At 37.0% G+C, this 26,730-nt stretch overlaps 1 protein-coding gene across 1 annotated transcript in view; it reads left to right on the plus strand.

The window, feature by feature from the left end:
- The window catches only part of ANXA10 (annexin A10), a 77,723-nt gene that overhangs the window by 21,930 nt on the left and 29,063 nt on the right, over positions 1-26,730 (plus strand). Inside the window, exons 4-6 of the mRNA XM_036765023.1 lie at positions 20,073-20,186; positions 23,402-23,492; positions 24,975-25,054. Of these exons, the coding sequence (XP_036620918.1) occupies positions 20,073-20,186; positions 23,402-23,492; positions 24,975-25,054 (285 nt within the window). The remainder of the gene's footprint in view (positions 1-20,072; positions 20,187-23,401; positions 23,493-24,974; positions 25,055-26,730) is intronic.

Consider the following 26,730-nt stretch of genomic DNA (forward strand, 5'->3'; position numbering starts at 1 on the left):
AGACTAAGACTGTCCTCACAGCCTTTCCCTGGATGTACAAGGGAACACAATGGGAAAACTAAGTCAGGAGTATCCCATCCTAGATAGAGTCAGGATTGCCCTTACAGCTTTTTCCCCCAGATACAAACTTCTACTTGTTAATGGTACAAAATCGCATTCCCTCTGAGTGGCTTGTGGCATTTATTGGCAATAGCCATGATTCTGGAGTCCATGAGCCCACTATCATAGCCTTATTATGGTAAAATATGTGAGGGGGAATGAGTGAATCTTGCTCTCATCGGATTTGACCTGAGGAGGGAATAACATACATGCTCAATTGAGTATCTTACCCCACAGGAAAGTAGGGGGAAGGGGATAAGAAAGGGGGGATGATAGAAGGGAAGGCAGATGGAGGAAGGAGGTAATCAAAAGCAAACACTTTTGAAAAGGGACAGGGTCAAGGGAGAAAATTGAATAAAGGGGAACAGGATAGGATGGAGGGAAATATAGTTAGTCTTTCACAACATGAGTATTTTGGAAGTATTTTACATAATTATGCATTATGTGGCCTATGTTGAATTGCTTGCCTTCTTAGGGAGGGTGAATGGGAAGGGAAGAGGGGGAGAGAATTCAGAACTCAAAGTTTTAAAATCAGATGCTCAAAAGAAAAAGTTGCTTTTGCATGCAAATGAGAAACAAGATATATAGGGAATGAGGCACAGAAATCTATCCTGCTCTACAAGAAAGTAAGGGGAAAGGAGATGGGGGTGGTGGGAGAGTGGGGTGACAGAAGGGACAGCTGACTGGGGAATGGGGAAATTAGAATATATGCCATCTTGGAGTGGGGGGAGGGTAGAAACGGGGAGAAAATTTGTAACTCAAAGTCTTGTGGAAATCAATGTTGAAAACTAAAATATTAAATAAATAATAAAATAAATTGAAAAAAAAACACACACACAAGTCAAGGGGACAATTTGGTAATTATCTTCTCCTGAATAAACAACTGTTGAAGTATTGTCCTTCCCATGGGCTATGATTTCTACAGACTTTGGAACATCATCTGGCTTCTGTTTTACCTATAGCTTATCTCCCAATTTTATTCTATCAATAGAACCAAACCCTTCCATTCCTCTACTAGTTATTTTGGAAGAAGAGTCAGTTTTCACAATGGGTATTTTTTTAAAAGGAATAATGATCACTTGAACTTTTCTATCATTTCTACAAAACTGTACAGGTTCTTCACCCAAATTCTAGAGTGTCACAACAACTTTTTCTTTGATAATTAGAATCTACCACTCCAGCCAATACATGTATTCCTTGAGCTGCTAATCCTGGTTTAGCTAATATCCATCCAAAGTGATTCTTAGGGATTCTCATATATTTTCTATTCAACCTAAAGTTCTCTATACAATGTAAATCATGTCCTGCCAGACCAGGTGTTCCTGCTTGAACATCTTGCCTCACAGTCCAAAATTCAATATCTTGGATCTCATGTGTTTGCCATTTTCTAATCTGCAGATTTGGGGTCATCATTCTGGCTAGAGGTGTACTTCCTCCTAAGAGCCTATTATTCGAATTACATAGGACAACAAACAAATTATCCTTCAAACGTTGGTACGAATTATTAGAATTTAACTTTCTCAACTTTTCTTTCAACAATTCATTCATTCTTTCAATTAACCCAGTTGCTTGTGGGTAATATGGAATATGACATACAAACTCTATATTATTCAATACACAATACCCCTTCATTTCATTACCCTTGAAATGTGATCCATTGTCATTTTGAATCTACATCAGGGTTCCATAACATAGATTTACAATATCTAGGGTTTTATATGTGTTTTTTTTCTGAGTTGCATTTTTATAAGGACAAGCCATTAGCATACCTGAGTAGGTGTCAATACATGTGCATATATATTTACATCTTTTATCTTGGGGCAGTGGTCCAATATAATCTATCTGCCAAATTTGGGTTGGAACTTTTCCCCTTGCTATTTCTGCAATTAGTTAGTCTTTTTTCTGATTGGCATATACAACACTCCTCTGTTATTTGCTTTAACAATGCATGAGAGATACTAATACCTCCATCCTGTGCCTACTGATGTGTGGCTTGGACCCCTAAATGGCTGTCTGTCTGCTGGACCCATTTTGCTAATACTAGATCATTAGTTGGGGTCAGAGTAGAGATAATACATTCAGTAGCAATCTTTGCTAGTCGATCAACATGTGCATTGTACTCACATTCTGGCATGGTGAGGGTCACATGAGCATCAATGTGAAAAACTGACAAATTCATAACCAGAGACATGTCCCGTATATCTTCCCATAATTCTTTATCCCAAACTTGTTTGTCATGAATCTCCCAATTCTGATTTTTCTACATAAGCATGTAACAAACCCATTAGCTACCACCCACGAATCAGTAAATATGTGACACTGTCCTCCTTTCTCTGTTTTGATGTCTTGATGTACTGCCATCAGTTCAGCATATTGACTACTTCCACCTATCCCAGCACTTTCCAAAGTTCTCTTAGTACATGGGTTATAGGTTACCTCTTTACAATGTCTCTTGTGTCCCAAATATTTTGCTGTCCCATCAGTAAACCAAGCATGTTTCTTCTGTTCCTAAGTTAGGCCATCATATCCATCATTCCATTTCATCAAGAATTTGCTTTGGTTTGGGGGGAGGGTGGGTTTCATTCCCCTCAGTTTCAACGTCCACCACAGATTCATGTAGAGCAGAAACTCCACTTTTGGCTATTCTTGATCTATTCTGAATATACCACTTTCATTTGATTATGCTTGACTCTTGTGCATGTCCAATTCTGTGGGAAGCTGGGGTACTCATTACCCAAATCATAATTGGAATTCCAGGCCTTAATATCACTTCATGGTCCAGAGTCAGTTGTTCAGTGTCTACCAAAGCCCAATATGCAGCTAACTACTTCTCAAGGGATGTATATTGCATCCCAGATGAAAGTAGTTACCTTGACCAAAATCCTAAAGGTACATTTTTGGCCTTTGTTCTTTTTGCAGTAAACTCCAATTTGCATAGTTATCTTGCACAGTTACCAGTAATTCCACTGGCTCATTTTGCATAGGCCATGAATCTAGGGCTAATTGTATAGCAGCCTTTGCTTCTTCAAAAGCTCTACTTTGTTAAGTGCTCAATCAAATTCATATTTCTTCCTGGTAAGTTTATGCAAAATTATGTAGTGGTAATCAGGGCAGGACTTTTTGCTGTTGTTCTCTTAAGTGCCTTTAATGATTCTGGCCTTTGTTTGAATGGGGCAGGTAAAATAGGATCTTTTCTCTTGGAGTGTTTCTCAGCATTAAGACAATGAAATGGTAATCAGGACAGTACTTGTGGTTGTCTTCTTTGGAATGCTGAGGTAATTAAATACCTTTGATAAGTCTAGCCTTTCAAATGTAATGGCCAGCAAAATGGGACTTTTCACTGTTCTTTGTTTGAGTGCTTCTCAAGTGCCCCAAGGCCCAGAGAAGGTATATAAGATCCTAGGTTGGTGTTTGACTTTTGGGGATCACTCATGGAAGGAGCAGTGAGACTCTGGGCAAGCCAGTGTAACTGTCCCCTGGCTTTGCTAACCCAAACCTGTCGGTGCTTCTCTTTTTGGCAACTATGTATGTGATGTCTGGATTAGACAAAGCCTGTCTGTTGAATATTGTTATTTGCTCTGATGATATTTGCTGTTTGTAATTTCTATTTCTATTTCCTCTGGAGTGCAGGGTGCTGACTTTTTCCCTTGAAGTAAGTGAATAATATATGTATGTTTGGTTCAAGTGAGACTGTTAACCCCTTAAAGTTATTTTCCTTAGAAAAGCAGAAGAACCTGTGCTGGCAGCTCTTGTTGCTAGTCTTGTTGGATCTTAACACCTCAACAGCTGCTGCTAGCCACATTGTTGTTAAAATAACACTGCTAATAAATGCAAATTATCCCCATGGCTTTGCTAACTCACATGTTGGCTTGTATTTGGTCTGTTTATAATGTATGTTTGTAATTTGTTTATATTTGCTGTGAAGTTCAGGGTGTTGGCTTTTCCTCCTGAACTAAGTGAGTCTATATACATATATATGTACATATATATATATGTGCATATATATATGTACATATATATATATATAATTAATATACATATATTGATTTAAACTTCAAGCATTCAGGCTCTCCATGAAAGAGTCATTCTGTATATCTGCAATCTGCAGTATATCAATATCAACTGTGAAAAATATTCAATACAGTTAATATATCCTAAGCACCTACTATGTGCTGGTCTCTATGGTAGGTACTGAGGATACAAAGACAAAAAGACAAACAGTTCCTCCTCTCCAGGAGCTTACATTCCACTGAAGAATACCTTGTTGACAAATCAATTAAATTATGGGAGACAAAGTAGAGTGATTCACTTATAAAAAAAATAAAGACTTTTGCCCCCAAAAAAGTGTATCCAAAAAGGAAAGGAAAGAAATAGATTGAAGAGAAAAGCTTTGATAAAAATCTGACATTCAAAAATCTACTTGGAATACCTCAAATTTTTAAGAGTAATATCAACCTACTATCAAGCAGTAAGTGCTAGAGAACATGAATAGGCAATTCTCAAAAGAAAAACAAAGAAAAGGTCACAGACAAATTGTCCCAAGTTTTCTAATGGTCAACAAATTGTAATTAAAACTGTTAGAGACTACCTTATGCCTGTTGAATTGAAAATAGTCAGAAATGAAAAAATTCATTGCTGGTGAGGCCTGAAGAAATAGGCATACTTACATTGTTGGAAAAGGAATGATTTTCAGGGATCTTTTTGGAAAGCAATGTGCAGTATAGAGTGTAGATGGAGTGCTAATCAGAAAGAACTGTGCTTAAATTCCACCTCAGATATTGCAAGTCACAGAAACTCTCTCTGCCTTAGTTTCTTTATCTATAAAATGAAGGGGTTGAACCAATGTCCTCTGAGGTCCCTTACAGCTCTAAAGGTTTGATTCTATGATCCTATGGTAGTACATAGTAACAGCTACAATTTTTATGAATAATTTTTAAGCCACTGCCATGACAATGCCCCAGCATATGATTAAAAGAGGGAAGACAACCTTTCTATGTACAAGTATTGACAGTAGCATTCATGCCTACAACCAATTAGAATATAGGAGTTTGAGCAAATATTACATCACAACAAGGAGGAAGAACATGAAGAAATGTAGGAAGATGTGAAATGATGTTGAATAATCAAAACTGTATAGATATAGATTACAACTATATAAACAACATAATGCTAACAACAAAGGAAAATTATCCAGGAACAAAAAATTCAAAAGAGAAAATGGAAATAAATAGAATAAATTTGTTAATATTATTTGAATGACATTTTAGGATACTTAATGAAGGTTATTGAAGATTTAATTTTATTCTGTGTGTTACAGTATCCTTCATTTATGGTTATATTTAGAATGATTTTTAAAAAATAATACTTTGCAGTCTCAAAAAAATTGCCAAAGTTTCAAATGAAGAAAGAATTTTCCTATGTTCTTTTGTATTATGAACTGAATAACTATCAATAAAAATTCAATGTACAAAGAATAAAAAATGATTTTATATGAAACCTATGAATTTCTATTATGAACAGTTTTTTATGTGCATATTCAAAAATATGATATAATTGCCTTGTTTGTGTCACTTTATGAAGTAAAGATATATTGTGGAATATATCTTTATCAATTATATATATATCCGAACCACAGTCATTTTCCATGGTCTTGTCCTTGAATTCATGGTTATTTGTGAAGTTCACAGTAAATACTGAAATATACTGAGGAATCTTCTCATGAAGCCTTTTGGAAATGATTTAACTCCCAGATTTCACTATCTTCTGGCAGAGATTACCTGAAGTCAAGTGATGCAAATTGCTTTAATAGCTCCTGGGCTTTATTCTGTTGTCTTGGGAATTTCAGTCTCCTCAAGACAGTCTTTCTCCTAATAGAACAAATATTCAGGATCACAGAATCTCTAAGTTAGAATAGAAAGAGGCTATCTAGTCCAACCCATAGTTGAACAACAGTAGCAAAAAGAACCACAAACATGCTATACTCTCCAAAAAATGGCCACCCAGTTTTTGAAGATATCCAAGGCAGGGGAACCCAGAATTCTTGAAGCTATCCATTATACTATTAGACAGCTCTAATTGTTAGAATGTTTTCCCCTGACATCAGGCTTAGATTTTGCCTTTATAATTTGTAAACATTCTTCCTCATTAGATTGTGAACCCTTTGTGGACAGGAAGTGTTTTTGTTTTAGTCCTTATTTTAATGCTTAGCCCTCAGTGCAATGTTTCATATATAGTAAGTGCTTAATAAATGTTTTATTAATCCATGTCTTCATTCTTATAGAATTGCCTGGGTTATTAAGAATGTATTGATTGCCAAGAGTCATCTGGCCAGTAACCATAGCGAGATTTAAAGTCTGATCTTCCTGGCTCCAAGGCCTTAGGCTCTTGTCACTCCTTCCATGCTGCCTCTCTAATATTGTCTGAGACAATTATAAATGGTAAATCTAATTTGGTCACTAGGCATGCTCCTCTTCAGAATTTCAGAATAAGCCACTCCATGATCTTGTAATCTAAAAAATTCCCCCAAACAACAATGTGGTAACAGATGTTATGTTCTATACTATGAGTTATAATATCTTCAAGCTACTGTTTCCATCCAAATAAAAAATAGCAAACAATGATTACTTCTGGCTAATGTAACCAACAAGAGGAAGACTGGACATTTTATTCAATCCCCAGTACCTCTCAAAAGAAAAAGAGGAATTATGCACCAAAGGTAAAGGACCTTTAGATGAGGGGGGTAGGTTATGAAGGCAATAGCAATAGAAGTTGGTTAAGAAAGGGTACTCAAACATGATATTTTGGAAGCTTATATGCTTTCTATGCAGACTACCATGGAGATAAAGAAGGAATAATGAATGAAAGAATAAAAATTAAAGAATAAAATAGACAGTATTGGAAGAGAATTAATGAAGATAACAAGGTAAAAAAGTCCTTTTTAGGAAAGTTTGCAGAAAAAGACTTCTAAAGACTAGGAAACAAAATAAATTGGAGAGTAGGAGAAGGGGGTGGATTTTTAATTAACTACTTAACCAACAAGATCAAAAGAAAGAGAAAAGAGAGAAAGGATTAGTAATTATTTAATAAAAGAAAACAAAATCAATTAGCAAAATTCCAAAATTAGAGAAAAGAGAATAAACATTTACTAAGCACCTACTATGTGCCAGGTACCATGCTAAGCACTTTGTCTCATTTGGTCCACTCCACAACCCTGGGAGGTAGGTGTCATTATTATCCCCATTTTGCCCTTGAGGAAACTGAGACAGACATAGGTTAAGTGGCTTGCCTAGGGTCACCCGGCTAATAAGTGGTTTATAGTACTAGTAAAAAACAAGTATACTTTAATAACCTCATAAGTTCACCAAATACCTCAAACTTCTTAGGTGAAACAATGATGGCAAGCTACCTTAATGTGGCAAAAGTCCCCTTATCAGTGTCAACCCTGTAGGTGCACATCAAGATTCTGTTTAGGGTATTGGGTCCCCCATTTTGTTGGTTTAAAAACCAAATAAACCTCAGTTTAGAAACACCAGGAAGCAAGTTAATTGATATCAATGTAATAAGTATGCCAAAAAGAAAAAGAAGAAAATCTTCTTTAGTATAGGCAATACTGAAGTCCCAAGATGGAGTCCCAAGATGCTTATCAGTACAGCTTGAGAGTGAATGTATATGGCATGCTTTTGTCCAGACTTTGAAAATTAATCCATCCTCACCATCAGAAAAGATGTAATGTTAGTGGAAAGAAAATCACAAGGACCAAGTGAAAGAGACAATGGACTTTCAAAAGATAGTTCTTGCTTGCTGTAAGCCTCCCCATGTACACACTCATCCTAAAATCATTTCAGCACAAATTATAACAACCCTGATGCACTGGTATCAATCCACTTTTAATTTATAATAAATATGGCTTATTTGTTGTCTGTTTCAGGAATAACCCCAAATTATAGAGGTATTTCATTTCAGATTTATTTAAGGATAAAAAAGACCAGCACCTTTGACAACTTAGTCAAATACCAAAACGGAATAATGTGTATAGATGATAAGGTGAAATCTTTTGTGATTCTTATTATTAGTCAATACTTTAGTCCTGCTCTGGGCAAAGTATAATGTGGTAGTATAAATGTAAAAGAACATTAAAATAAATTTTGATTCAGAAACATGTTTAGTTTGGTTTTTGTAGAATATCAAATTGGATATGGAAGTAAGGAGAAAAAAATAAAGATTTGGGGAAAAGGAAGAACTCAAGTAATTTCCTACTAAGTTGGTTACACATACATGAAGTCTAAAATGTCTGCTTCCAATTATATCATGAAGATAATTAGAAAAAGAAACATAAAAATGACAATTTACTTTCTTATTTCTCAGTACTCTCCATTAATCCTGTTTCAGATCACAGGGGGGTAAGTTTTAATTAGTCTTCATCCCAACTATTAATCCATTTTCCCACTGGCATGGTGTCAGTACTGAAATGTCTTAATGAATTAATTTCTTTTCCATTTGTGATTTAGTGATTGTCAGAAGCAGCTAATGTGCATTCAGTGAACATTACTAATTGTTTCTTGACCATAAAATTCCTTTTTTACAAAATTTCTAAGGCTTCTTGGCTGTTGCTGTTCTATCTACCATGTTAATTATACTCAGTATCCTGTGGATATCTTCAATTTTTTTTTTCTCCTTCAGGGAATAAGGCTTTTATTGAAACTGAGCTGTTGTTGAGTTTATAAGTTTATCTCCATTTGCTGCTCTCTTAGAAATGAAACTTTCCCTAATTCACTATCAAGCTCAAAATACTAATTGTAGTTGAAGAGCTATTTCTGATGCACACCATGTAAGCTACTAAACTTTCAGCCCTGGGTAAGGACTAACTCTGGGACTATGAGGGGTCAGGACAGAGAGCTGGACCATGCCATCAGAGAGAATGGATAGAGCATCATAAAAGGTAGAAATCATGGCTAGGGAGATAGGCTAGCTTGTATGAGGTAAATTTCCTATGAGTCCTAAAGGCAAAGCTGAGGGTGAAGTCAAGATCAATAGACCAAATTAGAGAAAATAGACAAGAATTGGAGTTTAGGTCCAGAGTCTCAAGACAAGCAAGAAAGCATTTTGAGACAAAATTTGGTCAGTAGAGAATAAGCAGGGAGTGGAAATAGCATCTCAGTCAAGTACCAGTGAGCAAATCCACAGAACAGCTCAAATGGTTGTCCTGAGAAAAAGCCTGCCCTATGCCTTGGCTAGGGAGCATCCCTGATGTGACTGAATAAGGACCAGGAGATGTGAGCTACTTCCTGTCTTAGAGAAGGTTCTGAAGGCGTTGGGACTATAGGAGAGATATGGGTCTTCTAATGCAGTGGTCTCCAAAGTGGGCACTTAGCCTCAAAGATTGCATGATTAATCCTTAAGTAAGTGGAGGGATGGGGAAATGGGTCACTTCCTACCCCTTTCGCTTACTCTTCCCTAAATGGGGACTTCTCTCCAACACAACTACTACACCCAGTTCAACATTCTTCTCTATAACCCAAACACTGACATCCTGTGCCTATTGTTTGGGCCTCTCAAAGAAGTTACATAACTGCATTAGGAGGGCAGAGTTTATAATCTCAAAGAGGATCATATACATGTCTGAAAGGTTCGGAACCACCGGATATAAGAAACTCTGAAAGTAGAAGGCAGAAGAATCAAAACATATATTTAGGCTCCACAGTAACCAACCCATGAACCAGCATCCCCATTTTGATATATTGATCAAAAGCTTCCAGGCCCAATAAGTACACCTTACAAGAATAACCAGGAGGCTACAGAGAAGCATGATGGTGTAAAACAAAATCATGCTTCCCCCTCTATGGTAAAAAGATTACCCACTGGCTTCAAGTCCTTGTTCAGCTTCCTCCCGTAGGTCAGCTCTGCTACTGGCGGCTGCGGCTGCAGCTATAGCAGCCTCTGGCTCCAACGGGAGCTGCTTTTAACCATCCAGCTTCTGTGGGGGTGTAAGGTACGCCGGGGAAAGCACAGGTTCTTTCAATCTGCTTAAGCAAGGTGAAGGGGTTGACCAGGAAAGCACAGGTTCTTTCCATCAGCTTAAGCAAGGTGAAGGGGTTGACCGGGAAAGCACAGGTTCTTTCCATCAGCTTAAGCAAGGGAAGCAAAGTGAAGGGGCCGACAAGCTTACTCCAGTCCAACATACAAACAGCATTCAGTTCAGGGGAAAAAGCCAAACTAGTCAAGGGCACTTGCTGACTAAGTGTTAAGGAGCCCATTTTTGGTTGCCAACACAATAACCTAATTCTAATTCAATTGTCTGCCCTGGTAAATTTCTCACATTGCCATCTGAAATAACCTTCTTACCTTGCTTCAAAATTATAGAAACTCTGACTTCTTTCCAAGTATAGTTTAAGTAACATCTCTTATATGAAACTTTTCTTGATGTCCCTGGTTTTAGTGCTGTTTCACACCAGATATTATTTCAATTTTCCTTGCATATCTTATGTATGTATTTACTTACTTGTATACAAGTTGTACAAGCTTCCTCAAGAACTTAGAATAGTACTTAGAACATAGTAAGCACGTTAAAAATTTTGTGAATAAAATTTAACTTTCTTCATAAAACATGATTTGTAATTAAGTGCTGCCTATGCTAATAGGAAGAGAGGCATTATGGCATGGTGAACAGAGAGTTAGTCTTGGAATCAAGAAGGCATGGGTTCAAACCCCTCCTCTGACATTTAGTGGCTATATGACCCTGAGCAAATGTTAGTCTAAGGGACTGTTGGTATCCAGAAGTACAAAAAAACAGGTAGCTTTATGTTAGTACTTTAAGGTTTGCAAAGTACTTTGTATATGTTATTTCTTTTGACCCTGTTGACCCATAAGGTTTGGTTAAAGGAGGCAAACAAGCTAAGTGATAAATAAATTCATATCGTTTATTCCCTTAAAACTAGCAAAGCTAGCTTACTTGTATATACAAGGAGGCAGGGCATAAGTTCTATCTGAACAAAAGAATGAGAAAGCTTAAATACACTTTTAGTCCCAACTCAGAATGTCTGTGTCACTCAAATTTGTAATCTCCATGTGTGTTTAATCACAGTATAAGAAAGGAATTTCTTAATTGGATGGGATTGTAAATACAATAAGATAAGAGAGTTGACAAAGTGTCAATTGAAATTATGATCCAAAACATCTATACTTTCTTTACCATTAAAATGCCATAACATAGCATATGTCTATAAAATATTAAGATAAGGGGGGCAGAGCCAAGATGGTGGCTGGAAAGCAGGGACTTGCTTAAGCTCTCCCCCAAATCCCTCCAAACACCTGTAAAAAATGGCTCAGAACAAATTCTAGAACTGCAGAACCCACGAAGTAGCAAAGGGAAGCAGGTCTCCAGCCCAGGATGGCCTGGATGGTTGCTGGGAAAGGTCTATCACATGGTACTGGGAGCAGAGAACAGCCCACCATGGGCTGTGCCAGGATAGACCAGACTGGGAGTCAGCCCAGAGCAGGCCTCAGGGCAATGAATCATTGAGCCGTGGCAGTTACCAGACTTCTCAACCCACAAACACCAAAGACCATGGAGCAGGTTAGTGGGAAAAACAGCCCAAGCCCTGGGGGTGGCAAAGGTGCTTCCAGAGCTCCAGGGTCAGCTGCTTTGGGAGTCCCTGGCTCACATGGTGAGAGGAATCAAGCAGCAGACCAAAGCAGGAGTGCAAGGCTTGCTTTGCCCTGCATGGATCTGGGTCACAATCCTGGTTGGTGGTTCTTGGAGGAGGAGGAGCGCTGCTGTGACAGAGCCTGCGGTGATGGTGGAGTAGAAATAGCTCTGGAAACAGCAGCACAGTCCCTAAAACTTGGGACAAAGCACTCTCTACTCTACAAGCAGTCATACCCCAACGAAAAGCTCAAGGACCAAGTAGTTGGCTAGGAACATGGCCAGGCAGGATAAAAGGACATAGATTCAGACTCACACTCACACTTTACAATCTTTTTATTTTTTTTGGTGACAAAGAAGATCAAAACATACAGCCAGAAAAAGTCAACAAGGTGAAAGAGCCTACATCAAAAGACTCCAAGAAAAATATGAATTGGTCTCAGGCCATGGAAGAGCTCAAAAAGGATTTGGAAAAGCAAGTAAGAGAAGTAGAGGAAAAATTGGGAAGAGAAATGAGAGAGATGCAAGAAAATCATGAAAAACAAGTCAATGACTTGCTAAAGGAGACTCAAAAATACTGAAGAAAATAACTCCTAAAAATAGACTAACCGAAATGTCAGAAGAGCTCCAAAAAGCCAATGAGGAGAAGAATGCCTTGAAAGGCAGAATTAGCCAAATGGAAAAGGAGGTCCAAAAGACCACTAAAGAAAATACGACCTTAAAAATTAGATTGGAGCAAGTGGAAGCTAGTGACTTTATGAGAAATCAAGATATTATAAAACAGAACCAAAGGAATGAAAAAATGGAAGACAATGTGAAATATCTCATTGGAAAAACCACTGACCTGGAGAATAGATCCAGGAGAGATAATTTAAAAATTATTTGACTACCTGAAAGCCATGATCAAAAAAAGTGCCTAGACATCATCTTTCAAGAAATTATCAAGGAGAATTGCCCTGACATTCTAGATCCAGAGAGTAAAATAGAAATTGAAAGAATCCACTGATCACCACCTGAAAAAGATCCCAAAGAGAAAACTCCTACAAATTTTGTCACCAAATTCCAGATTTCCCAGGTCAAGGGGAAAATATTGTAAGTAGATGGAAAGAAACAATTTGAGTACTGTGGAAACACAATAACACAAGATCTACCAGCTTCTACATTAAGGGATTGAAGGGCTTGGAATATAATATTCCGGAGGACAATGGAGCTAGAATTAAAACCAAGAATCATCTACCCAGTTAAACTGAGTATCATGTTCCAAGGCAAAATATGGATTTTCAATAAAATAGAGGACTTTCAAGCTTTCTCAGTGAAAAGACCAGAGCTGAATAGAAAATTTGACTTTCAAACACAAGAATCAAGAGAAGCATGAAAAGGTAAACAAGAAAGAGAAATCATATGGGACATACTAAAGTTGAGCTGTTTTGTTTGTATTCTTACATGGAAAGACAATGTATGTAATTCATGAGACCTCAGTATTAGGATAGCTGAAGGGAATATACATATACACATATATAGATATAGATATAGAGATATAGAGACAGAGGGCACAGAGTGAGTTGAATATGAAGGGATGATATATAAAAAATAAAATCAAATTAAGGGAGGAGAGAGGAATATATTGAGACAGGGAGAAAGGGACAGATAGAATGGGGTAAATTATCTCACATAAAAGTGCCAAGAAAAAGCAGTTCATTGGAAGGGAAGAGGGGCAGGTGAGGGGGAATGAGTGAATCTTGCACTCATCAGATTTGATCTGAGGAGGGAATAACATACACTCAATTGGGTATCTTACCCCACAGGAAAGAAAGAGGAAGGAGATAAAAAAGGGGGATGTTAGAAAGGAGGGCAGATAGGGGGAAGAGGTAATCAAAAGCAAACACTTTTGAAAAGGGACAGGGTCAAGGGAGAAAATTGAATAAAGGGGGATAGGAAAGGATAGAGGGAAACATAGTTAGTTTTTCACATGAGTATTGTGGAAGTGTTTTACATAATTATACATTATGTGGCCTATGTAGAATTGTTTGCCTTCTTAGGGAGGGTGGGTGGGAAGGGAAGAGGGGAGAGAGTTTGGAACTCAAAGTTTTAAAACCAGACACTCAAAAGAAAAAGCTGTTTTTGCATGCAACTGAGAAATAAGATATATAGGGAATGAGCCATAGAAATCTATCCTGCCTTAAAAGATAGTAAGAGGAAAGGGGATGATGGCAGGGAGTTGGGTGACAGAAGGGAAGGCTGACTAGGGAAAAGGGCAATCAGAATATATGCCATGTTGGAGTGGGAGGAAGGGTAGAAATGGGGAGAAAATTTGTAATTCAAAATCTTGTAGAAATCAATGTTGAAAACTAAAATATTAAATAAATAATAAAATTTTAAAAAGAAAAAAAATGTTAAGATAAGAAAAAGTCCTATTATTCAAGATAGTATCTTGGGTTAAGGGTCTCATCCTTAATGGCCATGAACAGAGGAAAGAATGCTCTGAAGTCAGCCCCATCTGGGATTGTTGACATGAGAAGAGTTATTTTCTGAGTTTACTCAGAGAACAAAGAAGCTGTTAGGTCCAGGCTTTTCTTCTGGTTGATTAGTTTGGGCTCTGGCCCTTATTGAAGTTATTAAATTGATATTAACTGATTATCAACCCTCAAAACAACAATCGTGTGAAGTATGTGCTGTTACTATTCCCATTTTGCAGATAAGGAAAGAGAGGTTAGTGGGGGGTTGAGTGATTTGCCTATATTCCAAGAACTAAGAAGTTTCTGAGTAAGGATTTGAACTGAGGTCTTCCTAAATCCAAATCCAGCATCCCGCTCAATGCATCATGTAGCTGGCTAGCTTTTTCAAGCTTAAAATAAACCACATGGAACAAGAAGGAGCTTTCTTGGTCACAAAGAAGATGCTGGAATGGCAAAATACATAGGAAGTACTGAGAACTAAATGTTGTAAATATACTCACACTGTCTAGGAATAAACAATACTCATTGGGAAGCCAGGAATATTTTAATTATATTTTACATTTATTCAATCTGAATAAATGGGTATCTCCCCTGGACCAAGTACAGGAGAGTACAAGGACTGAGACTAGCCAGTCCTTTTATTGACTCCCATCATTGGCCAGATGCAACCCACTGACTGCCTATGTCATGCCCTTCTCGAATGGCTCCTTAAGCATGCATACAAGCCTCACTTTTCACTGGATCAGAATTGTGGTCTCTGTTAGATCATAACTCTGATAACAACCAGTCACCTAACTTACAATCTGCTATCACTGTCCCATGAAAACAAAACTCCTGCCACCATTTCTCACATAAACTAAATTATGGTTTAGGAAAAAGCACAAGATACATACTCAAAAGTTTTCTGAATTTTCTGTCTTCACCGTTAACTGTCTGTCATCTACAAATCAGGCTCCCTGAACCTTAATGTCTTCATGTGCAAAATGGCAATATATCCGCCATAACTTTCTGATAGGATGGTGCTGCTACCAATGGTGATGATTCATCGAAAGCAATTTTAAAACTGAGAAATGAATACAGGATAGTCAATGTCTTTTTAACTGCTCAAATGTTTAACTTCTCTCTCTGGCACATTATAAGGAACAATGAAAATTGCCATCTATTAGAGAAGGCTGTGTGCGATGGAGACCACTACCAAAATAAAATATTCAGAGGCAAAAGTATAGAGAAACAGAAAGGAATTTTATTTCTTTCTCATGAGAAAGGGCACACCCCTCATTGCTCAGAGTAGTGCCTGACAGAGAGTGCAAGTTGGTTACAGCAAGCAGAATCCTTTTATACCCTGACGTGAAGTCCCTACCCCCCTCATCTTCCATTGGCTCGAGTTTGGGGTTCACAGTCTATTCATGGAAATCTCCAGCAACCAAGGACAGTAGAAAATTACAAAACTTTACCTAGAGACAAGGAACAAGGGAGTCTTTTAATAATCTTTCTGCTAAAGCAGGATGTGAGTGTGATAAGGGGATCAGGATGTCAGGATGTGTGGTAAAGCAGTTTTCCCCCCCAATGCCAGCTATCTGCCGATGCTGTTTTTCAAGAATGTGCTTTTTCAACAATTGCCGGGTGCACACAGGGAATCATTAACCCCCTGAGGAGACTTCACTCTTCAAGGTTACTCCTCACAAGGCTCAAAAATTAAGAGTAAATCTAGATTTTGACACAAGAACACAAACTCTCAAAAATCTGTTCTTATATCCAGGGAGCATTTTACAAACCTTCCAGCGCTAATTAAATGTCAGTTATTAGCAGCAGCAACAACAGCAGCTTCCAGTCTGGTGATGACTTAATGGTGTGAGACTTCTGCTGCCCTCTTGCTAAATTCAGGCAATCTTCATATAGCAATACAAGGGGTTGCTTGGTGAGTCAACTGGGGTGGAAGTTGGGGTGGAAAGGGAATGTATGCACATACACTGTTAAATTTAGTTTGCATTATTAATGCTTTCTTAAGTTTGAACAATAAGCAAAACATAAATCAAGCATTAATTTGTAAGACTGATTTCTGAGGTGAAAATTCTCACACTGAAAATTTAACAATCGACCATACTGGAGCCGGTTCTGATGCAGTTTAGGATGGCTGGGAACCCTGAAGTGTCAGGGTACAGGGCAGTGTCCGCCTGGAATGAATTCATATACTCAAACCTTCTTTCAGTACAGGCGGCAAGGTTTATTGTAAGGCCATCCAATAGTGTGGGCTAGATTCCTAATGAATCTAAAACTTAATGGTAGGGAGTGAGGGGGGTAAGACTGATACTTGTATACAAAAAAAGACAGTAAAAAAGAATGGGGTTAAAGAGTTGTAAATAGCCTAGAGTGGGCCAGATGCAATAGTGAAAGCAGTAAAGTGGTCTGGGCTGGCTCAAGAGTGTTGGGTAAAGGAGGCAAACCAGCAAGGTGATATGTAAATTCATATTGTTTATTCCCTTAAAGCTAGCAGACACATACATGTATGGAGCCAGATGAAATCTGACTGCCTGAACAGAAGAATGACAAGGTTTAAATACATTTTCAGAAAAGTCACCGCTCAGCATGTCTGTGTTACTCAGTTTTATGATGTCCATATATGTTTAACTGTGATAAAAAAAAAAGGATTTTTCTAAATTGAATAGGTTGTAAATACAATAAGATAAGAGAGTTGGCAAGGGTCAACTGGAACTACAAATCAGCATTTCTGTGTTTAATTTACCATTACCATGCCATAATATAGTATATGCCCATAAAAGAAAAAGTCACATTATTCAAGATAGTGCCTTGGGTTAAGGGTCTCATCCTTAATGGCCAGAGGAGAGAATGTTCTTAAGTCAGTCCAATCTGACCTTGTGGACATAGGAAGAGGTACTCTCTGAGTAAACTCACAAAACAAAGAGGCTTAGGTCCAGCCTCTTCTGCTGGTTGATTATCAGTTCAGGCTCTGGCCCTTATTGAAGTTACTAAATTGGTATTAAATGACTATCACTGTGAAAGGACTGTTGGTAACTAGGTGGGCTAGAATCTATACAAGTCAAAAGTTTGGTTGTGACAGCCAAAAAAGTGAATGCCAACTTAGCCTATATTAAGAGAGCCATTGGGTGCAGGGATAGGGAGGTGATAGCCAGCCGTACTCTGTCAGACCTCACATCTACAGCATTGTGTTCGGTTCTGGGCATCACATTTTAGAAGCCTCATTGATTCACTGGGGAATATAAAGAAAAGTCCAAACATGATCATATAAGTCCTGTAGATCTTGCCAAATGAGGATCATTTAAAGTTCACTAAGAAGACCCTCCCTCTTTAGAGGAGTATTAATTGTGAGGAAGTTGGGTTTTCTTTCCCTTACTTCAAACTTAAATTTTACTCTTTATGACTTTCCTCATACATCTTAGTTCTTTTTCCTGGGGCAAAACAGAAGTCTAATTCTTTTCTACAATTTTTCAGATAGGTATAAATAACTATTGTACCTCCCCATGCCCATCTTCTACGTGCCATACATAACTTTAAATGATCCTCATTTGGCAAGATCTACAGGGCTTACATGATCATGTCTGGACTTTTCTTTATATTCCCCAGTGAATCAATGAGGCTTCTAAAATGTGATGCCCAGAACTGAACACAATGCTGTAGATGTGAGGTCTGACAGAGTACGGCTGGCTATCACCTCCCTATCCCTGCACCCAATGGCTCTCTTAATATAGGCTAAGTTGGCATTCACTTTTTTGGCTGTCACAACCAAACTTTTGACTTGTATAGATTCTAGCCCACTGAAATCCCCAAATATTTTTTTTTCAGAAAAACTGTCATCTCTTTTAAATTCATCGTATTCGATCTACCCAGCATTATAACTTTTTATTGTACCTACTGTCTACCATTTATTTAGCATCTGATCATGTGTAAAAGTATATTGAAAGTAACTGCTAAACATTTATTATTTTATCTTAACATTCCATCATTTAATTTTTTTCACTCATTATTTCATTCACTCAACAAGCACTTATTAAGAACCACCATTATGCTTAATATTATTCGAGGTTCTCTGCTATTCATTAGAGATACAAAGAAAAAAATGAAACATAGCCTCTACCAACAAGTATCTTACATTGCATTTGAAAGGGTAAGGTTCTTGATTTTTACTAGTAACTTCAGCATTTCTTCAACCCCTATTGCTCCATCTTTTATATTTCTCAGTGTCACGAGTTATGGATGTTTTTTGTAATTCTTTCAATCTCTAGTTGTTGATGTAGTGCAATTCCTAAGACATTTTGATGGTTTGTAGGAACAACAGGACAAAAATATTGAAGTAGAAATTGTCCAGGAAAATACGTCATATGGTCCTTGTATCTGTAGTACTCAGCTAGCAGATAAATGGCTTATTACTTTAAAAGAAACATAAAAGCGCATCTGTAACATTGAGAACTCAACTTACAATTATTCTTTCTTCATTCTTAAAACCTTTATGCCTTTCTGTGTAACTAAGATATCTTAATATAAACCATCAGAACAAGTTTGAACTAATACATCAGATACATTAAGATGGAATATTACCAACACATTTCAGCTAGTCTTTGAACCACGTGAAAGTGATTTATAAACTTTTTCTAGTAGTCTTAATAAAAGCTAAATATACTGTAAAAAGATTATGTCTCTATATTATATATGTAACATATCCATATATTTCTGTTGTTAATACAACAAGAGATTGAGAATCAAATGTCCTTTCTTCTCAATTTTCCTACTTTTGTAATTTGGCAAAAATTGATTGTTTTTTAAAAAATTCTCATGTTTTAACAAAGAAAACCCATTATGCTTGGCTGTAGAAAAAAAAATTATTTGTTTCCACTCTCAGTGCTCTTTTATGCATTACAATAATAATGTAGCAGCAATTTGCAGAAATGCCTAAAAGATTGTTGCTGGGTTTTTTTAAAAACAGTCACAAAAGATAACACTAGCTTTTGGGCACTAGAGGAATCAGCTCCTTCCTTCTAAGGGCCATTATTACCATATTGGAAGACAAAATATTTTTGTTGAAGAATAGTATTTCCTAAAGCCCCCACCAGGCAATCAAGGACACTGGGTAAACTGGCCCTGGTAAAGTGTACTTAGTTTTCGATTGTTATTCATATTTCCAGTGAGACAAAGGTAGTGTGTATGTTTGGAAGGTTGGGTAGAGGAAGGTACAATGTTATCCTGTCTATATGTTGCTGCATATGGTATGATATTTTTTCACAGGGAAATGGGGTAAAATTCAGTCAGCCACGAATCTTGAAGTTTGATTCACTAACTAGTTTGTTCCCAAATCACTCATGTTTTTAGCAGGAACATACCTGCTTTGTGGAAGGATTGGAAATGAGGCTCTCTTTCAGGCTGTAAAATGCATTCTCTACTATTCCATGATTTGTACAGGTAGAGATAAGGTCACCGATTTTTGGTCTAATGCAGAAAGTGGATGCCACAGTGGAAAGACTTTGTATTTAGAGATAGAGGGTGACGTGTAAGTCATTTTAACTTCTTTTGGCCTCAGTTTCCTCATCTGTAAAATGAGTGAGTTAGACTAATTGGTATCTCAAGTCCTTTCTTGCTCTAAATCTATGTGCCAATGAATCTATAACCCATTCTCTATCAATGTTTCTCAGTATTTTTTCTGCAATTTACAGTCTTAGGGATTTGCTTGATGCTCGAGAGATTAATTATATGTGATTAAAATGTAATTAAATATCTAGAGTCCCACAATGTCAGAGGAAGGACTTAAACCTATGTCTCCTGGACCCCTCAAGCCATGTGCCTCTCATGTTGATATGTCATGATGCAGATAGCATGTGGATTTACTGATTTGTTTTCCTCCATAGGATTTGATTGCAGACCTGAAGGAGAATCTTTCGGGGCATTTTAAGGATGTTATGGTTGGTCTGATGTATCCACCACCATCTTACGATGCTCATGAGCTTTGGCATGCCATGAAGGTACTTCTCCAATCTCCCCCTGGAAACTACCCTCAGATACTACTTGCCCATAATGACATTTATTTCTCTTGCTCTCTGACATTTAACAGAATCCTCAATTGTTGTAAAGGCCATTTCTAAGTGAGCCATAGTGAGAAATGAGAAATACATTGTGCAATGTGATTTATATTTGTTGTCATATTAAGGAGGGAAGAAGTAATATTCTGTTCTTTAAAAAGTTGGTAATCACTTTAGCATATCAAGTACAAATAAGAAATAGAATCAAAGATGAAATGTTTTGCCATGTTTTCTATTTATTTTAATAAGACCTTCAGTTTCTCCTTTATGAAATAACTTGCTTTCCATGTATCTGAGTTTCCATTTTGAAGACTAGAGGTGTGTGATTTTTTTCCCCTTACAAGAAAGTCATTTCTTAAAAGTGAAATGATTATAGATTCTATTAAGGTTTTTTGCTGTTGCCGTTGCTTGGAGATTGTGCATTTCTTCTTACTTTTAAAGGCTATAGTCAAACAAAAGCAGGACTTCTGAGATCTTTCAAAAATTAGTTGGCAGAGATTATCACATTCTGTGCACAGACGGCATGTGGGGCAAGACCAGTTGGTAGTTGTTATTTACGGCCAGAGTAAACATCATTAAAGTCTTCCTTACATTTGGAACTACTTTATGTCTTATTAAAATACATGTCAATTCTATCTACCTCAGGGACTTGACTAAGACCTATAAAACATATCTGGAATCAAAATTTAATGACTGAATTCAAATCTTACCATTGATTTATAATCATAGCTTTTTATTGATCACTATTCCAATCGATCAATCAATAAAGATTTAATAAGTACCTACCATGTGCCAGGCAATGGCACATAGCTCTAGGGATTAAAAAAAAGAGGCAAAAAAGTCCCTGCCCTCAAGGAGCTCACAATTTAATGGATCGTAATTCCAAGAAATGGATTCCAATGAACAGAAAGTATTGCTAGATATTTTCCAAAAATAATTAGATAGTTAAACAAAATAGAAAGGCAATGAGTAGTGGTTAGATTGCTAGATGAGAAGCTCTGGGTTCAAATCTCTATTTCACATACTAACTGTAACCCTGGGCAAGTCAAGTCCTGAGAGCCTCAGGTGACTCCCTGGGGCTTATTTTTTTTAAATGATCTCCATGAAAGAAAGGGATTTCCTACAAAAATAGAACCTCAGATCCTCCTCTAGTCACATTTACAAGATACACTAATACAGAGCCATTCATATACAGCAAGTACACAAAATGAGCCCACTCATTTGATGGGGTAGAAACCTTCAAATTATATTTATCAAAATATATATGTATAATTGTCATTATTATTAGTAGTAGTAGTATTACAGATTGATCATAATGAATTGGGAGCAAAGTACAGCTAGGACTGATTTTTTATTTTATCACCCAGTCCCAGAGACCTTAGTTATAGTTCTGATTATTTTTTTTAAAAAAGAGGGGAGTTTATGAACTGAAATTTCAATGGCAAAGGCAGAAAGACTTTTTATAGTAAATATTGCTGTTCAAATCCATTTTATTTTAAGATAAACTATCTAGGCCCCAGTGATAACACGAAAAGGAAACAACTCACCTGGGAACTAGAAAGCCATTTATCTTAAGATCTACCAGACCACAGAAGAAGATAAAGCTTATGATTTTCTCCAAAGGATTAAACCCTTCACTTGGCCCAAGGAGCATTTATTCCATCTCCTTTGATCTACATACCTGCTGAGGGCCTAGACTAGAATTATCCTGGCTCAGTTACTCCCTGGAACCAAAATACAATCAGATCCTAGTTTTAGTAACTGCTACTCATTATTCTATTGTGGGTTGCTGCTTTAGAACAAGAGGAATGGGTTTGAATTCCCTCTGCTTCTTACTTTTTACGTGATCTTAGGCAGGTCAAACTTACTCTGGTGCTCAATTTGTTCAAATGTTAAAAAAAGGAGGGGGTTAGACTAGATGAGAGGTGTCAGACATGTAGTCCACAACACTTTAGTGTGCACCCTTAACAAGATTAAAATACAATTAGGAAATACTTAACACAGTAAATAAAAATATAATAAGACATAGATAATATCAGATTTTCAAACTAAATCAATATGTGCCTGCAGGAATCTTTACGTATGGATGAGTGACACCATTTCTATTTGAGTTGGACACCACTGGGCTAGATAATCTCTAATGCTGCCCCTTACCACTCTGAATTCTACAATTCTAGAAGATTCTATGTTTTTGTATTGTTTTTTGACCCAGTGGATTTTTCGATTTCAGCTTGGCTACATGAAAAATGGTGATCTTTCTCCAAGTGAGAAGGGAAAAGAAAACAACCCCATGAAAAACACAAATGTCTCTGTCCCCCCCAGCAGTCAATAAGCCCTTTGTAAAGAATCAGGGCCAGGCACTGTGATAGGCCCATGTATGGGGGAGACGGTATATTTTCTGACTTCTCATGCTAATCATTGAATCATAGATAAAATGATCTGCCCTCTGTCAAAATCAGAATAGGATGTAAGCTCATTGAGACAGACAGGTGTAGTGCTGAACTCAGAATAAGAAAGAGCTGAGTTTCAAATCTGCCTCAGACACTTAATAGCTGAGTCACCTGGAGTAGCCAAGTCATTGAAACAATCTGGGACTCAGTTCCTCACACACAAGACAAAGAGGTTGGGGCTTAATGACCTCTAACTCCCTTCCAACTCTAGATCTTTGATGCTATGATTATTCCAGTTTTATTGGATCTTATTTATTAACTTATTTTTGCTTTGAATGTTCGCCATCTATTATAGTGACTTTCACATGGCAGCTGGCAAAACTGAATAAATGCTTATAGAATTGGATTAAATTGAATTGAAACCAGAGAAGTACACATAATCTTAGAAGTCACCAGACACTGTGTCAGAAGCTACTTAGTCTCTCTCTAGGAGCTGTTTCCCAGAATTCTATCCCTATAAATTAAATTTATTCAGCTACTAGTATTGATTTACCTTTATTTCCACACTGTAAATGTCCTATTGTCTTAGTGGCTCTATGATATCAGCGTGCTTCTTGTAACATCAGACAAGAAGAATCCTTGTAATGTAGTTGGAGTGATAAATATTTGTCATTCAATTCTATATAAATATCTCTTTATTTAAATACCTTTGGAACTATTAATCCACAGTGTATTTCTCTCTCTGTTTTGTTTTGTTTTCCCTTCTAGGGAGCAGGCACCGAAGAAAATTGCCTCATCGATATATTAGCATCAAGAACAAATGGAGAAATTTTCCAGATGAAAGAAGCATACTATTTGCGTAATGCTTATTATATATATACATGTACACATATATACACATACATATGTGCATGTATATGTATGTATATATGTACGTGTGTGCATGTATATGTATGTATATATGTACATGTGTGCATGTATATGTATGTGTATATGTACGCATGTGCATGTATATGTATGTATATGTACGCATGTGCATGTATATGTATGTATATGTACGCATGTGCATGTATATGTGTGTAATGACATGCACATGTTAGTCTTTGCTGTAAATAAAGCAAGTAGAAATTCCAGTTTAGGTCTAGTCAATAAGTATTTATTAAGCACCTACTGTGTGCTAAGTGCTTGGAGTGTTCCATGGCAACATGTTACTTCTTTGAAAGTGGCCTCTCAATCAATATTAATGTGTGGTGATGGCATGAACCTGACCTGGTTCCATAAAGAAGTAGGCTAAATAAAAAATTCTCAGGGAATAGTTAGTGCCTATTGAGCAAATTCTTCCCAAGTCAGGAAACTTATCGGACAGTTTCTGATATCCTGAGGCACTTTAGCCTTGTGAAGCAGAGTAGTACAGGTGATCTGGAAGTATTTAAACTGAGTCAAATTCTGATTTGGCTACTTACTACCTGTGACAATGGGCAAGTTCACTTTACCTTTTCAGTCTCATTTTAGTCATTTGCGAGTAGAAATGATAGACTAGATAACATCTAAGATTCTTTCACTTTAAATCTATAATTCTTTGATCTTACAGGCATGTGTTCACATGCTACCCAAAGGAAAAAGGGATGGTTTCTGCATAGACAAAATAGAGGGAAGTTTAGCAATTTACCTAGTGGAATTCGCTATGGTGATAGACAACCAATAAAATAATTCATAGCAATGAATAGCTTTTCCTTTTGATATCTTTAGTAATTATCTGCACAATTGCCTCAACTCATTTTGCTTTATTTATACAGTAATAATCTATATGATACCCCAATTCACCCAAAGATCAGATTTTCTACAAGCTTTCAACATAAAAATGTGAGCTACTTTTCTTTCTAATAAACTTGAATGCCATGGAACCTGCTCTATCATCCTTGAAATTTCTAGGAGGCACCATCACTTGGAAAAATTTAAATAATACAAAGCATTCCAAGTATTTACAGGGAGGTCTTCTAGGAGGCAACGGCTCCTCTGTTTCCTTAACATCTCAAAAATCTGAGTTCCTTTTAAGTCTTAAGTAAGCCATTACAAAGATAGCTGCCAATTGTGTTTATCAATGCTTGTGAACAGATTATGAATGAGCAGGAAAAGCCAACTGGTTGTTTCTTTGCTATGATCCTTAATGATGACTTCTGAGAAGAAGGTGTTAAAAGACATAAATGTCAACTGCCAGGATGTATTTCCTGAGCTTTGAACTTACTACTTCTAGAGAATTATTACTTGAGTATTCCAAGCATATCACATGTGTAGGCCTATAATAAATCATTCCTTTTAACACAGGCTTTTTCTTCCCCAGAATACAATAGTGACCTTCAGCAAGACATTTACTCAGAGACTTCTGGACACTTCAGAGACACACTTATGAATCTGCTCCAGGTACTATAATCCCAAACCCAAACATGAAACACTCTGTTCAGAAACAAGAGTACAGATCAAACTATGTCCACAATTAAACTAGGAAACATTGGTTTCTAACCTACTATTCAGCACTCAATCACATTCAGAGGAATTGTTTGGTATAGAGAGTAAGATAATTTCCCCAAAGGATTAAGTGATTTGAAATTAATGCTCTGTATAGTTCTTATTTTCAACTGTGAAGAGTTTTTGAAATTTATAGTTTTATTTAAAATTCTAAATTAAACATTGATACAAACAACTATAGTACAACAGATAGAGTTCTAGGAGTGGAATCAGGAAGACCTGAGTTTAAATCTGGGATGGGACACTTATTAACTGTACAATCTCGGCAAGTTTGTTAATCTTTGTATGCCCCAGCTTCCTCATTTAAAAAAAAATTTAAAGGAAGACTAATACCTACTTCCCAGAGTCACTATGTGGTTTAAATGAGACACTTTTTGTAAAATGCTTTGCAAACATTAAAATAGTAAATAAATCCTAGTGATTATCATTATAGTTGCTTTTAAAATTTTGCATTTAGAATCATTACTTTCAACATATAAAGAATCATCACACTTTTAATCCCTCCCCCTCAGTTCCCAATGATATTCTAGAATTAGCACCTTATTCTATTTTATTCTTCTTTACTTCTTTCTTTTCTTTCTTTTTTCCTTCCTTCCTTCCTTCCTTTTTTTAAACAGGGTTATTAAACTATTAGATCACTGGTATGCTATAGATACTGTTACCAGAGGCATGCTATAGACAGCTTTCAGCAAAGTATCTGACCAAGCGTGTCATGCCATTTTTATGGACAAGGTAGAAAGACATTGGCTTAACAACAGTTCAGCTAGTTGAATTTAGAACTCATCACCTCCCTAGAAGCTGACATTGAATCATTAATTACACATTGGGTCCAGTTATTCAATGAATTCTAAATCTATCTAACTTAATTAGCACCTAGTGTACATCTTTCCACCATGTCAACAAAAAATAGTACAAAGATCTTTATCCAAAGCTCATTTCTTGTCTGTCTCTTTTCTGTCTTTTAGCCTCAGATATTGAGGCAGTTTCCCACTTCTAATTGGGCTTTTAATAGTCAAGTTGACTCAGTTTGGGATTGCTGGGAAACCTGAAATATCAGGGTTCAGGGTGGTGTCCCCTAGAATGAATTCAGGCACTCAAATCATCTTCCAGTCCAGTGACAAGATTTATTGTGATGCCAATAAAGCAGGCAAGATTCTTAAGGAACCTGCAACTTAATGGAGGTCAGACCAATGCTTATATACAATAGGGACAGTGATAGAATTTGGATAGGATTAAGGAGTGGCAAGTAATCTGGGGCAGGCCAGGTGCAGCAGTGAAAGGCTAATTAGGGGATCTAGGTGGGATTAAGAAGTGCAGTGGGCCAAGTAGGCTAATTAGATGATCAAGTAGGGTGGGCCAGTGATCCAGGCTGCTGGAATGTGAAAATTCAGGAATTCTGGTTGTTTCTAGAGACATGGTCTTTTCTTGTTAGGGGTCCAGCTCGCACAATCCCATCAAAGTCACACTGTTGTACCCATCTTTTTGTCACATTACAAAGTAAAAGAAAGAAATGAGACAAAATCCAAGATGCCAGAATTCAGAAGCAGCAGGAGTGATTTAGGAAAAATATT

This window comes from Trichosurus vulpecula, chromosome 6 (genome assembly GCF_011100635.1).
Source record: "Trichosurus vulpecula isolate mTriVul1 chromosome 6, mTriVul1.pri, whole genome shotgun sequence".
Lineage (NCBI taxonomy): Eukaryota > Metazoa > Chordata > Mammalia > Diprotodontia > Phalangeridae > Trichosurus > Trichosurus vulpecula.